We start from the raw sequence: 16140 nt of genomic DNA on the forward strand, positions 1-16140 counted from the left end.
ACCTTCAAAGTAGTCACCAGCATTGTGTATAACCCGTTGCCAGCGATGTGGAAGTCGCAGGATACTCTTAGCAGTGCCAGTTGTGTTGACAGTTCGAGTGGCACGGTCTATTGCCTGACGAATTTGTAGCAGTTTTGAAGCAAGTGCCGTGAAGTGTTTCCTTCAGTTTAGAAATAGAGTTGAACTTACGAGGGCTTAAGTCAGGTGAGTGCAGCAGGTGGTGTAGCACTTAGCAACCCCATCAATCAAACGAATCAGTAACAGCTTGCACTGTACGTGCTTGAGCATTGTCCTGCAAAATGATGGTCAGGTCCTGCAGTAAGTGTCATCACTTCTGTCTCTATGCTGATCGTAGGTTGTGTTCCAAAAATAATTCTTATTATGTTGTTTTCTTTGTATTTGTGGCACATTGAAAAGTTACATGACGTCCTGGTATTTTTTCCTACTCGTATTCTCCTACAAGAGAGACAAAATATCTGAAAACAAAAATATCTACTTTTTACAGAGAATAAAACTGTACTATGCAAAAATAAAAATGTAATGAAAGTTATTTCAATAGTGAAAATGTCTGATTTATTGGATGAGAAAAATAATTTTTTTATTTGGCACTTAGCAAGGAAACAAGATACAAAGGGTAATGCAAAAAGGTACTATTTACTGTGTTCTCAATATTGTGTGATGTGTTTGCAAGAATGTATTTTCTATAGAAAATTCTTGCATATGTTTTTATGACAGTAGAGAATTTACCACAAGACTGTTGACAAGAACTTCCACTATGAAATCTGCTTCGGTCATTAATAAACTCTGTTGTCATTGTTTGTTACTACATTTTGATTTTTCTATAAAAAGGAAAGTCCCTCATAATCCCACTTTCACCACTCAAATGCCAAACTGCACAACAAAACAAACAACTGTCACTACATTAGCAATTTTGGTGCTAACTTTTGAACAAAAGTGACCTCTCAAAGCAAACAAGACTCAATACGGGAATATAACGCCAGGGGCACAGCAGTAGATGCACTTGTCTCGAGTAGTCAGTTGAGACAAGGAGTTGATTTGGGTCACAAGTTGTGTGGGTATCCCAGCGAACAGACTGGTCAACCATTTGGTTGAGAAGCGATTAGCTGCCCAGCATTCATTTTGACAATACCAGGTGTGGATTTTCGGGTGCATATAAGGCCTCTCCTCATTCAGAGATAGAACATCTGGTGGGCTAATGTCCCCTCTGGTAAACTGCACACTCTAGAGGAGACTACTGGTGCATTGCGCTTCTCCTTCCGTTCCACCTTAACGAATCCACTGTCCTGTGTTGCACCACATCAGTCATACCAGACTTAACTCATAGTGTTATTTTATGTAATGAGACACTCCTACAATATGGTTGTGGAGCCTTATATACAGTAGCTCATACATATCCTTGTGGAAAGACCTCTTCCTGTGATTCTCCAAATGTGATCTTCCAGATTCTTTGCCTCTAATATTGATGGCTTGGCCAATTGAACTGGTTCTCTATTTTCTCTGTGCGAGTGGTATTTATTCTCAGAATTAACCCCTTAAAATGCCAAACTACCTCCAGGATGTGGGCTGCGTAGTTGGGGTTGAGGTGTTGCCTGCCACATGCTGGGTCTGTCAGACCCCGACCACACCTCCTTTGCCAGGTACCTCTGTCACTCTTCTTTCACTCCTTTTAATTACTTTTAGATGCAGTTCCCTGTGTTTTCTGCCACACCCTCTTTTTCTGTTGAACGGTGGATGCTGTTCTCTTCTTTAACTCATTAATACTTTTACTGTAATGGATCAAGGGCAGTACTGTGGAAGACACAGCTCCCACCACATGCAAAGTCCTAGGGGACACTCACAGGTGGATCCCCCCCCCCCACCACTTGCTGCCTAAATTATTTCTTGTACCTTGTTTCATTATTAATGAGCAAACTGATGTCCATTACTGAAATCTCCTGACTAGGATGCATTCTTTACTCTGTAACTGTCTTTGTGCCCTTAATTGAGTTGGGATTGGGGTGGGGGGAAGGTATTCAGTTAGGGTGGGGTTTCCTGTGCCACAGATGAGCCCTGGAATACTGTCTGTCTGTCCTGACCTACGTACCGGCCTGGACTACATACTATTACTTCTCTGTGAATTGTTTCTCAGCTCTAGCATCAGTATTACCTTCAGTGCCTCGATTTTATCCTTCCTACGTACTTTAATCATCTGATCACATTGCTGGCAGATATTATAACTCTAAGTGAACTAACATTGTACCGGGGAACTGATGATCTCACAGTTTAGTTCCTTAACCCCTAACCAACCAGCAGTTTAACATACAAGGGGAAACAAAGTGGTGGTCTACAGTTCATAATTACTTGTCTTTGTGTCCGTGTTCTGGCTTACATTTCAAACCTCTTCACAGAATCGCATGTAGTAAAGGGATGTGACATTGTTGATTGTTGTCTATCAATATGGAAGAGTGCGTTAAGCTCAGGAGAACCATTGGTGCTATTCGAGAAGTGTAGTCTGTTGGACAACATCCCCTTACGTTCTGTACTGTTCCTTAATAACAAAAGAAATGTAAAAATGCACAAGGACTCATATAATCATCCACACAATATGAATACACTTAAACACTCAATAAAAGGTCAAAGGAATGCAGTGAGAAACCACTTTAGTCACGGCAATGTAGATGGTTGATGTGAGTGGTTAGTACTTTCGAAGCTGTAGTTATCCCTCTGAAACTAGAGTACATATGGCTCCCAACATGTATCACTCTCTTGTCTGACGCATAGTGGCAGTCATTTTGACACCTTATTTACATATAACGTTTCTTATTTGGGCACCTGAAGTTGAAGACATTCCCATGTGAGGAAAATCTAAGTTTCTCACCAGGAATTGAACCTGAAGTCCTTGTGTGAATAGCCAGCGATGTTAGTCTGTAGGTCATATTTAAAAAAGCCTCGGAGTCATCTGAAAATGACTGAGAAATGTAGACAGTCTGTTTCAGGCACTGGAGATAGTTCTTTGAAAAAATTGTTCATCTCTTCCTTCCTGAAAAATCAACATGGACATCTGTGTAACACTTTTCTCTGTTTCATTGTGACTTCTCATGGCGTTAACTTACCCACAACTATTGCTAAACCAATCTCTCATCCAAAGAGAAATTATAATTAGGTTAAATGTTCAAGAAAGCAAGATATAATCTGTCACCTGCAGTCTCCCATTGCTAAACTTCAAAACTGCTCTATATAATATAGTTTAGTTATTATTCCTTTGAGTGTTGTGTTTGTAGTAAGATACATTAGCAGAAAATTAATGTAGCAGGGGGAGACTGTTAATGTTCTTAACTGTTTAAATACATATGTACAAGATGTGCATAGACTAATGGTACATGAAATTAGCATAATTTTCTTTTGTGTCATGAATACATTTTGTATGTTTGGTGTACAATATCAGTAACTGAAAATATGTCAATTTGTGGTTTTATATAGTCCACAAAATTGTAGTTGTGTGGTGAATGTGTTCTTTTGGTTGCAGTTACAAAATACATGTATCTTTATAGGAGCGGCTATCTTTGTTTTGTGAAACCTGTGACAAGTTGACATGTCGAGATTGTCAGCTAACTGACCACAGAGATCACAAATACAAGTTTATACATGAAATTGCAGCTGAAACAAGGGAAACTATATCTGGCCTTCTATCAGAAGTCAGGTAATTTTAACATTATGAACATTCTGTATTTCTTTCTCCAGCATTTAATTTTAGCACAGTGTATTGTTCATGTTTACTAGTTTTGTTCAGGAAGCTTGTTATGTCTTTTACAGCTACAAACGTGTGCTGTTGACAAGTGCAATGAAAGTTATAGATGATCGACAAACACTAATCTTAGAGAAGAAAAAAGTTACTGTTGAAGAAATAAAAAATCTAGTCTTCAAGTAAGTACATAAATTAATATTGCCAAAATTGGCAGCATTTTATAGAAAGTGCAAGAGTAGGGTTGCCAGTGAACTCTCTAACTTTTAATACTGAATTCAGATTTATTATGCAAACACAGTAAAAAGCATAGAAGAAATTGAACTGCCTTCTAAACGGATTGTGTTCGTGTTTGTGAAAAGACACAGAGTTCGTTTTATCATGCAAACATTTTGTTAATGAGTGGTTTCTGGAAACTTCAAGAAAACTTACTAATTAAATGGCAAATACTGACAGTGGGTCAGTAAATTTAGAACAAGCGCACACTGGCCTGTGATTGTACCTTTCACACTACACAGGATGATGTACAGGCTGCAGCTCATCTCTCGGGAAATTGATAATCTGCTTTTTCAGTGGATGTTATGGAACGCGCTACAAAATATAGGCTGGAAGTTGACAAAGGTTTGTAATACGACTGTGCTTAATAATTCTAATTGTCTACTTGTATTGTCACATCCTTACCACCATTATTGTGATGTTTGAAGGTAACTAACTGCTCTGATTGCGTCATTGCAGATGCCAAATGTCTTCAAGAACTTTACATAGTAAATTTCAATCTTCTTCCTGCACCTGAGGACTTTAACAAATCTTCATGTTGAATGTACAGAAGTCTCTTGTGTTTTTGTCTTTTTACTGTAGGATTTTAACAAATAGCACAGGCTTCTATGTGCATCAAAGCACTGTTTTCTTAATGTTTTTAATAACCCAGTTTCCCATATGGGTGTCCTGAGTCATCTGAGCTGTGACGTAATTGACCACTGTTTGCAGTGTTATACTCTTGTCCTTTAGCTGAAGTAATGAAGTACAGATGAAAGCCAGGTTTCTTGCTTCTACAGTTCTGGTAGTGAGCTGTGTGATGTGATCTTCTTGATTATCATCAGACAATGGACACAGGATGTCCCTTGTTTCTGTTCCATTTGGGCAGCCATCCTGTGATGTATATGAATGTTAAGACCACCTGTACTGTGTGCTAGTCTTTCTACTCAATCTCCATGAATTTGAGGGACATATCTGCCAATATGTTATTAAAATATGTCTGTGGATTGTTGTCATATACCATTCCTGTGGATGATGTTGCAATATAAAATTACTTATGACACTAGTTTTAGATCATCACATGATGTACTGAATGCTACAGAATGATGTACACTGTAATTCCATCTCATTTGTGCTCAGGCAAAGAGAGCCCTCTATTAATAATGGCCTCCCTTCTTTTGTTCTGCTATTTCAGCACTTGTTTGTGAGGATTGATTAAGTGATAGGTTGATGTAACTTGCTTATGAAGACTGAGTGATGTCTCGTAACATCATAACTAACGTCACAATGGAAGTGCTTATGGAGGCCTGCAGGCACCTTGTTCTGTCAAATTTCTGCAAGAAAACCAAGTTACCTGATGTTGGATTGTCATAAAAATACTTTAAGATCTGGAATGCCAAAGAACAATTTCCATCTCATTGGAGTCTAATTCATTTTATTTTGTATCATACATGTGGTGAGCACTCGTCAGATCCCAGTAAGTTGTAAAATGATGGAACAAATTCAGCATTGATATTGCATCAAATTTGGCCAGAAGTGTGATGATATCCAAGTGAAAACCTTTCACAAGTTTCAGCAGGCTTTCGGGGTTGACACTATGTGTGACACGTGGATAAAAGAGTGGTACAACTTCTTCAAAGATGGCTGTACATCAGTCAACAGCAAACCACATTCAGGCAAACACTCAGCAAGCCAAAATGACAATTTCATTGAGCAAGTGGGGAGTTTGGTCATGGAAGATCACTGTATCACAGTACGAGAACTTTTGAATGGTGTGGGGTTAAGCACTGTATAAGTACATATAATTTTGACTAATGAATTGTGCATGAGGAGAGTATCTGCAAAATTCGTACCACAGCTGCTGACAATGGAGCAGAAGCAAAGCTGTCTGGAAATCACACAGGACAATGCAAGCAGTCACCCCAACTTTCTTAACACCTTGCTTGATTGTGGGTGTTATGACGTGGGTTTGTAGGTTCAACACAGAAATCTAGATGTGGTCATCACAGTGGAAACACCTGACATCCCTGAGGCCAGAAAAAGTTTGCTAGGTCTGCGGCAAGGTCTTGTTGACCATTTCCTTCAACTTTTATGGGATGGTGCATCATGAGTACTCTCTCCATGGCCAAATCATCACAAAGGTATACAACTAGGAGGTCCTTCAGTGCCTTTTTGATGCTGTACAGTATGTCTGATTCAGAATTTTCTTACCAAATACAACATTCCTGTAGTTGGTCAGGCACTCTCTCTCTAGACACAGCTCTGAGTGACTTTTCGTTATTTCCAAATTTGAAAATTACCCTATAAGAAAAACAGTATGATCAAGAGACGATATGTGGAAACTGACGATCTGACTGATCACCATTCAAAAGACATATTCCAGAAGTGCTTCTGACAAAGGTGGGAACACTGACAGAAATCTGTGCATTACCAAAGAGATGAATGAGATTAGGTTTCTATACTTCCTGATCAGTTATTATATTTCTGCCAGCCAGAGGTTCTGTACTTTTGGGAACACCTCATATGGTCTTTAGCAATTCTGTAACTTCACTTTGTTCAGCAGCCATGTCCTATAATGATGTGGTGACTGGAATATCACCTATGCTGAGGTGTTCTTCAAATGCATTCGGCAGCTTTGTTTGCGTCCATTTTCCTTTACCGTTGTGACAGTGTACCCTTGAAGCTCAATGGCCATTTTGCTTGTGACCCTGACAGATCTTTCAGTAGGGCCTTGATGGCCAAGTAAATTTGATCAGAACTTACAAATTGTAAGGCAGTCTTTGTCAGTTGTAGAACAATTCTTGTTGAACTGAGAGCACTTATTGTTCTACTGTAAGTGTGCAGGTCTCTTCAGATAAAGTTTACATAATTTAACAAGACTCTGATGGACATCAGTACTCAATAAAGAAGGAGACAGAGCGATCTTGCCTGTTGTTGCAAAACACATTGATGCCTCTTGAAGTAGCTGCTTTAGTGGTTGTCTCATTGTAGCAAAATAATCTGTGTGTGATAGGAATGTATCTCAAGTTTAGTTTCTCTCTACACATCTTCAAGGAAACACTTCTGTCATTAGAGCAACAGAGTAATGGTAACTGTTTGAGATATCAGTGTCTTGCAGCTGTAGTTCCAGCAAATGCTTTGATTTGTCATTGTTCATAATATTAGAAATATCTGAAAACAACTGTAACTGTATTTGAGTGACAAGCTTATCATTCACATTTGTTTTTTTGTGTGCAGGCTGACAAAGGCTATAAATCACAGAGGAAAGCAATTGATTTTGCAGTTGAATGAGATATGTGATAATAAGCAGCATACACTAATGGATAAAAAGGTTGCTCTGGAGCAGTTGTCTCAGTTAACAGACCACTGCATTGATTTTGTGAAAAATGCTCTTAATAAGAGCAGTGATATGGCCCTGCTCTTTAGCAAAAGGTATTTCTTTTTTTATTATCATACTATAAAGCACTCAGGTTTACCATAAAATAAATCATGTAATTGTCTTAATCTTGCAGGGCAGTCACCAATCATTTACAAAGGATTAAAAGTAGAAGGGCTGATATTCCTAATCCAGAAATTCCAGTTAGAATTCATTTGTCCTCTGAGAAAGTTAATGAACTCATTAAAGGTAAGATTTCACCCTAATTTTTTTTAAATATGTCTTTTCATGTGATAATACTCTCATATTGGTACATTCTGATCCCTATCTTTATTTGTAATTAGATAGCTAAAGAATCTGCTCACCAAGCAGTGACAGGAGAATACACATATAGAGGTACTGAAATTTGCAAGCTTTGAGCCAGTGGCATCTTCGTCTGGCAGAAGGGTTTAAGTGGAAGGAAGAGGGATGAAGGGAAAGGACTGATGAGGTTTAAGAAATGGGGGGAGTTTGGAAAAGTCACTCAGAACCACAGATCAGCGGCAACTTACTGGACAAGATGAGAAGGAAAGACTGATTGTTGGGGACTGCACCAGACGAGGTTTGTAAAACTGGGAGCTTAAATGTTGAAGATAGGATAATATGCAAGACAAAGATCACTGACAAAATATCATGCACCTGTTAATAAGTGTGGAAATGAAGTGTATTTTAGTGGTAGAGATGGGGGCAGGTAAAAGATAGACAGTTCAGAAAATAAAAGATACAGAAAAATAAGAGGGAGTGAAGAAGGGCTAGTTAGAAGAAATTAATGTATGGCCGGGTGGGTGGTGGGAACAAGGACATGTAACGCGATTTTCCACCTGCGGAGTTCTGAGAAACTGGTGCCTGAAACAGGCACCGATGTCATGACTGTCATATTATATAGCACACTGTGCAACAGGATATTGTGTGTGAAATGGACTTTCATTGGTGGTGGCAGGAACTCATGGAAGGGCCAAGCCTCAGGTTCAGCACCACTTGTGGCTGAAAACATCTAGATTCATTTTGTGAAAACATTCAGAATTTTCCTTTACAATGCAATGAAGCAAAAAGCCAGTTAACAACAACCAATAATCATGGAGTGCCAGAAGGGCTTAAAATTTGCTTTGAAATGTATAAAAAAAAATAGAAAAAAGGCAGAGTGCCAGGAGGCTTAGAATTACTTTAAAATTCTCTCTTTGAAAATAATTTACAACAAGACCAAAATCCATAATTATCCAACACCAGAAAGCTTAGAAATTTTTAAGGATTACATCAAGATCAATACAGAGCCCTTGAAGGTTTGAAGTATCCCGTTAAAAAAAGGGTGGGGGAGGGGGGCACTTTAACAGAAATAGATCAAGATATTTTACAATTCTTCCAAAACAATTTAAGTGAGTAAATGCCCTGATTCAAAACAACTGTGCCACGGTGGTGGCTGAGAAGATTACAACAAATGTAAAAACAGAGACAGCAAGTAGCATAAATTGATAATAATTCCAAATAAATGTTTATACCAATAGAGTTTAACTTGGTGAAATTCAGTAACTGTCTCATGACTTGAAACCTTCCTATATGCACAATTTTGAGACTTGATACCATGAGGGGAGGCAGGCAAGGGCAAGTTTAATGATGAACAGAAAATTTAGATGATCCCCAGGACTGAGTGATGCAATAAGCATAAGAACTTAAGTGCCTGATGACCCACAATCGCAACTCGGCATGGAATATTTGTCCCAATGAGGTCCTAGTACCATGCCCACTCCTCTCTCATTGCCAAGTCGGCTATCTGGTGAAGCACACTGGAACAATTTATTGGCCATTCGTACAAAAACAGTAGCTGGGTTGGCATACAATATGGCTAACTAGCCCAGTCTGCGAAACTGACAACATGATATTAGTGTTAGATTAATGTAGACAGTAACCGGTAAAACACAAGAATAATTCCCCACTTGATCCTGTGCAAATTTGCCCCTCCCCCCAAAAACACACACACACACACACACACACACACACACACACACACACACACACACACACACACACACTCCTTTTTAATTGTATTTTATTTAAAGGCAAACACTGAAATAATATTATAACACTTAAGCCCAAGAATTAAAGATAACTGCAATTAAAGTATTATTTGTCCCCATGACAAACATTTAAACAAGAGGGTAATATTTAAACACAAGATTAATCTGAGATAATTTCAACAATTAGCCTCCATAAATCCAGCACACAGACAACGTTAAGATTGACTGCTCATTCAAAAATTTCACTAGACAAATAGTGCACCTTACCAATATAGGACATTTGTCAACAATGCAACGTGTACTAAAACCAGTCATTGTATAGCAACAGGGACGAATTGCAAGCAATCAGGGGCACACACAACCCAGAAACGGCCAAAAACCCAGTACTGTCATCCACTGAGATGATCGACCAACCAACGGTTGTTCCCGTTCCCGAAAAATCGCATGCAAGGGGAAAGGTTGCAAGTGAATCGCCAACTGACAGCTTGTTACCAAGAGGTCATTTCGACAGAAGGCAACAATATAGGTAGTGGCAGCAACATACTTTTGATGGAAAACCAATAGCCATCAGTCTGTCATGGAACTGAGCCTTGGGACACTTCCTGCACAATCAGCCAACCATTGTCCTGATTGCTTCAGCTCGAGCCCGCACTTCCTCCCAGCGCTTTCCAACTGAGTGTTGCACACCGTGAAAGTTTGGCCCACCGGCTGCAGTGTGGTGGCAGCACCACTGGACGACCAGGGGAAAAACCAAGCAGAGGAAGTCACCTGGAAGAGAAACCAATATGAGTTGACACAGCTCAGTGTGTTGCCAGTATACATCCTCTGTCTATGCCCGTTCATCCTAACTGATAACTTGATGGTGTTTATGCCAGTGTAGAAGACCAAACAGTATTAACATGACAGCTGTTACATGATGTGTCATTTCACAGGTGGTTCTCCGTTTGATAGTATATATGTTGCCAGTTACAGGGCAGATATAGTGGGTGGTAAGGATGCTCATGGCAAGTGTTACAGTGAGGATGGTCACAGGAATGGGAGCCATGGGCTGACAAGGATCTTGCAGAGATTGTGAGGATGACGAAAAGCTATTCTAGGTGTGATAGCAAAAATGTGGGACAGAGTGAACCTCATTTTAGGGAATGATTTCTTGCAGTCAAAGCCTTGTCGAAATAGCTGATTCAAAACCAGGATAATACTGAGTGACAAGAGATGTGATCCTAATTTGTTTTATGTAAACAGAAGAGTGTAGCTGAGCCTCAGTTGAGGATGAGGTCTGCAGCAAGGAAGGTGGCATGGGATTTGGAATAGGGTTGTGTGAAATTTAATTGGGAGAATGTATTTAGAGATTTCAAGAATTTTAACAGGTCAGCCTCACAATGAGTCCACATGGCAAAGATGCCATCAATGCATGTAAACCAAACCAGGGTCTGAAGGCATATGGATCCCAGAAAAGCCCGCTCCAAGTGGCGCATGAAAAGGTCGGCGTATGAAGGATCCTTTCTAATTCCCATGGCCGTGCTCTTGATCTGTTTGTTTGTCCCTCAAAGGCAAAATAGTATTCATTTTGATCAGGCTCGTGCAAACTGTGCCCCTGGGGTGCTAGCGCCCGCAATCGTCCGAGGCCAGTGCCCCAAGCGAATTTGTATGTTGTGGCAGTGGCCGAGCCGTGCCGCTTAGCTGACTGTGTGGTCTGCTCGCTGTGTCTCGCCATGCCGCTGTACGTGCGCTTCGTATGGAAGACAGACTACCTCGCCAGCAGCAGCCAAAGGCATTGATACAACACTAAGCTGTTAGTCAACAGATGCAAGGCTACAGTGAATCGAGATGAATGGTCCACAGCAGCAGACAAAATAAGTAGGAGCAGCAGATCCGCACTATTTAAACCGGACTAGGAAATTAACATTTTTTGTACTGCTGTCGAAAATCATGCTAAATATTTAGTATGCCATCAGAACCATTTGTATTAAAAAAAAGTACTCGATTTAACGGCACTTTAATACCCATTGCAAAGATCAGTTCGAAAATTTGTTGCTAGAGGAACGCCATTCAAAGCTTGAACAAATAAAAGAAAATTTCAAGCTGCATTACAATGAAGTAAGTTTTTCCTATCGTATGACTCTTTAGTATTTATAAAGATGATAAATAGAACTATATTTTATAATATGTCATTTAGCAATGTGCCAGTTATTGAATATCAGATTGTCAGCAGCAAGGAACATTTCTGTTGATTTTTATATTTGGGTTGCATTAAATTGTGTCGCACAGACATTAGAAAAAGTTTCAGGTGCATTACTTTTTCCCACTTTCTGAAAAGCCATCACAAACTCTCTCTTGGACAGCAAAGTGACATTAAGAGTCATTCTTTGTTTTTGTGTTTTGATGGATGGAAAGAGATATGTTGTAGTTTGATCTATGTTTATAATTAATTAAAACACATCTATTCCAATAGATAAAAATTTATTTTGCGACCACATTCCGCTGTCCTTGCTAGCGTCGATGACTGCTTTTCAGAGGAAATGAGGAAAAACGCACCTAAAACAAACTTTTTTTGTTAGTTTTTTATTTGGGTTTCAAATAGTGAAACAATTAAATGTTAAAATGATAATAGTGTTTTAAAAACATAATTGTACAAAATTAATTATAATTTTTTCTTTATTGCCGTGGTAGGAGCAGGAAACAGGTGGGCAAAGTTTTCGCACAAGTTACGAATGCTCGCTGAGAATTGCGAAATCAGGGAAACCCTTTGCGGCTGGGAATCACATCAAGGATTACCTGGTCAACTCGGCGGCTTTTATTTGTCCAGCAGACCTTACGGAAAAATTTGAAAAAATAGCTCTTTCGCCTCAAACTGTTGCTCGCTGTGTTGAAGATATGGCCTCAGATATGGAGCAGCAATTAACGGAGAGAGAAGCAAACTTCATTAAATTTTCTATCACTCTTAACGAGTCCAAAGATGTTGCTAACATATCTCAGTTCGCCAAATTCATTCTGGGCATCGACGACAACATGCGTGTCACAGAAGAATTTCTCTGCCTTATACATTAAGAGACACAACCCATGGGTTTGGATATTTTTCTAGCCGTGGAAAACATGTTTGGTCAGTGGGTTTAAAATGGGAACGCCTGATCAGTGTAACAATGGATGGAGCCCCTGCACTAAGAGGGATATGCACTGGACTCCTGGGTTACGTCAGGTCAAAAATGGCTGAAGTCAGCTGTTCCTTATTCGCGGCAGTCCATTGTCTCATACACCAGGACACGCTTTGTACGAAGATTATCAACATAAAAATATTATGGACACAGTTGTTCCAACAGTTAATTATCTTCACTCCCATGGACTCACACATCGTCAATTTAAAGAATTTGTGGCTGATATGGAAGTGGAATACCCGGACATCCCCTACCACGCTGAAGCAAGATCACTGACCAGAGGGAATGCACTTCATCAGTTTTTCTCCTTGAGGGACAAAATCAATACCTTTTTGGAAATGAAAGGACATCCAGAAGAATTACTTCGTGATCCTAAGTGGGTGTGAATTTGGCATTTTTGAGTGATCTGACTGGTCATTTGAATACTTTGAACATTTCACTCCTAGGTCAAAATCACTTTGTTGTTGATTTAGTGCAGAGGATTAAAAAAAATGGGGAAAAACAGTTGCACAAGGAGAATTGTGGACACTTTTCTGCATTAGACAGCGTTAAAGAAGATGTAGATTTTTCAGATTATGTTAAAATTATTTGCGAATGACAAGAAGAGTTTGAAAACAGATTTTTAGAAATAAGTGAGCTTCAACCGGCCTTAGATATATTTGTTTGCCCGTTTTTCTTTCAGACAAAGGACTTCTCACAAGTGTTTCAACTAGAGCTAATTGACCTGCAGTGCGATATCCACCTGAAGGACCGCTTTCTTTTGTGTAAAACTTTGGACGACTTTTACAGCTGTTTTCCATGAGTGAAGTACCCTTTCTTGCACAAGCACGCCGCCAATCCCTCAGTGTTTGGTTTCACGTATATTTGTGAGCGCTTTTTCTCTCTTTTAAAGTTTGCTAAAACTAAGAACCGTTCACTACTTAGCGATAAAAATTCTTTGAGGTTAGCAGTCTCCCGGAATATTGTACCAAACCTAGACAAAATCATTTCCTCGAAAAATAAAATCATGTAAAAAGTTAATGGTCTTCTTTAACAATGTTGACTGTAAGGATTAAAGGTCTTTACAACCTTAACTCTATTTTTTTAATAAGTTTTCAAACTTGATCAATTAAAATTATTGCGTACAAAATAGCAAACTAAGGATTTGATGTCTATACTCTGAAAAGGGATACAAAAAGCTGTAGCATGAATACAATAAAAATATTTACTTGTAACTACTAATAAGAAGAATGAGACTCTATATCCCCTATGTAAAATTATTTCTAAAATAGAATATTTATGACACTAGTTCATTTAAGAAATTGATATATATTTCAAAAGATGTCTACTGTACGTATGATGAGTGCGCATGGGCAATACTAATAGAATCAACCTGTGGGTCAGAAAACTACTATGTTGTTCTTTGATTCTTGTTTTGGATATTGTTTTGTAAAGCTTTGTGCAGTAATTCTGCCACATGAACACTAATTGTTACCTAAACAGTAAATGGTTTGCTTGTTTTACCACTCATTAGCCACTTACAGAGCTGCACTTCCTCTGTTATTTTGTGCATGTTGGATCTGACTGTGGGACCGTCCAGCACAGAACAGTGCTCTGTCTCTCTCTCTCTCTCTCTCTCTCTCTCTCTCTCTCTCTCTCTCACTCCCTCTCACTCCCTCTCACTCCTATGCTGACACTAGCGACACACAGCCGAGTACGGGGCACTGAACTACACTGCCTTGTGCCCGCGGAGTGCAGCCGCGCCCGCCGGGCACAATTCTTGAGTGAGTCTAGTTTAGATGCAGACTCCATACAGGAGTACATCACCATTCACTGGGTGTAATTACCCCACCAGCCGAGTGGAAAAGCAGATTTCCCAGGCATCCTTAGTATTACACCTCATATCACTCAGTGTTACCCTCGTGTTGAATGCATTAATCACCTACTTTGACAAGGTTATGAATTCCTAAAATCATACCCTAAAATGGGGTCTATTCTGTCTTGACATTTTGCCCACGACGCCTACTGTAGCTTTCTGCTTTATGTTGCCCTCCCAATCTCCTCAATATTCTCCTCAGACCCCATGCTCCTCTTCGCACCCATTTCCCTATGCTGTGGCTTCCATCCCTATGACGACCACACTGTAAGACTTGCCCTATGCACCCTCCTACCACCACCTATACCAGCCCTGTAACTGGAAAAACGTGTACTATCAATGGGAGAACCACCTATGAAACGAAACATGTCAGGTACCATCTGTTATGTAAACACTGTTTGGTCTTTTACATTGGCATCACTACCACCAAGTTATCAGTTAGGATGAATGGGTGTAGGCAGAGGGTGCATACTTTTGACACACATTATCTTGTAGCAGAGCATGCTCTACAACATGACATTGTGACATTGGTGCCTGTTTCACCATACGTGCTATCTGGTTTCTTCCCCAGACCACTCAGAACTCCAAAGTTAAGAGAAACTCACATTACAACATGTCCTTGGTTTCCACTATCCACCTCTCTTTAATTTACGTTGATTTCTTCTCGGTAACAATTCCTTCTTCACTACTTTTAATTTTCTACATCTTTTGTTTTATGACCTGTCTATTTTTTCCCACCCTCACCTCTACTACAAACTACTCACTTCACTTTTCTCTCTTATTAACTCATGCGTGATGTTTTGTCAGTAATCTCTGTCTTGCTTATTACCTTATCTCCGACCTTTAAGCTCTCAGTATTTCATATCTCGTCCAGAGCAGTCCCCAACAATCAGTCTTATCTTTTCATCCTGACCAGTAAGTGGCTCCTGACCCAGGGTTCTGGGCATCTTTTCTGAGCTCTCCCCATTGCCTAAACCTCACCAGTCCTTTTCTTTTATACCCCTTTCTTCCACTTCAACCCTTCTGCCAGCATGAGGAACCACTGGCTCCAAAAGCTTGCAGATTTAAATACCTTTATATGTATGTCCTGCAGCCACTACTTAATGTGTAGATTTTTTATCTATCCAGTTACGTTATGGTTTCAAACATTTATTATTTTTGTTGATATATCTTTATTTGTGTTTGCTTTGAAATTATTTCAGCTTATGTAAAGAGCATTTAATCTGACTATTTGATATGAACTTACTTTGTTCTTTATTCCCAGTCAGTCCTAGGATTTTTATCTGTCACTGACAGTGTTTGTTGATGTGAAAATGCTTAGTTTCACCATGGTTTGGAGTCCAAATTAAAATGTAGGTCCCCCAGTAACTACCTTGGTAAGTCATTTCAGAAGTTGGAGGAAGACAACAATGATCTTCAGACCAATGTTTGGAATTAGTGACATCTTCGCTTAGTACACATATAATGACCATACTGTTCTTGCAGTCAATAGAACTGAAAAATTACTCTATCAAAATTACCACTAATTATGCAAGCAGTGATTGTGTGAAACTCTGCTTCCCTCTGCTCACCAATGAGATCGAGACATGCAGTGGCGCAGAGGTTAATGTCATGTACTGTATTGCTGAAAAGCCTTTGGCAGAGTTTCACTTAGTAATAAAACAATTTAGGTGAAAAATACTGATCCCAATCAAATAAAAATTGGTACT

The 16140-nt window shown here is 39.4% G+C and overlaps 1 protein-coding gene across 2 annotated transcripts in view; it reads left to right on the plus strand.

Moving 5' to 3' along the window:
* Window positions 1-16140, plus strand: part of LOC124621934 (E3 ubiquitin-protein ligase TRIM33) — a 131610-nt gene that overhangs the window by 9393 nt on the left and 106077 nt on the right. For both annotated transcript variants that reach the window (XM_047147442.1, XM_047147443.1), the window contains exons 4-7: window positions 3552-3700; window positions 3814-3924; window positions 7235-7429; window positions 7510-7622. In XM_047147442.1, the coding sequence (XP_047003398.1) occupies window positions 3552-3700; window positions 3814-3924; window positions 7235-7429; window positions 7510-7622 (568 nt within the window). The remainder of the gene's footprint in view (window positions 1-3551; window positions 3701-3813; window positions 3925-7234; window positions 7430-7509; window positions 7623-16140) is intronic.

Source organism: Schistocerca americana, chromosome 7 (genome assembly GCF_021461395.2).
Source record: "Schistocerca americana isolate TAMUIC-IGC-003095 chromosome 7, iqSchAmer2.1, whole genome shotgun sequence".
In the NCBI taxonomy this organism is placed as follows: Eukaryota; Metazoa; Arthropoda; class Insecta; order Orthoptera; family Acrididae; genus Schistocerca; species Schistocerca americana.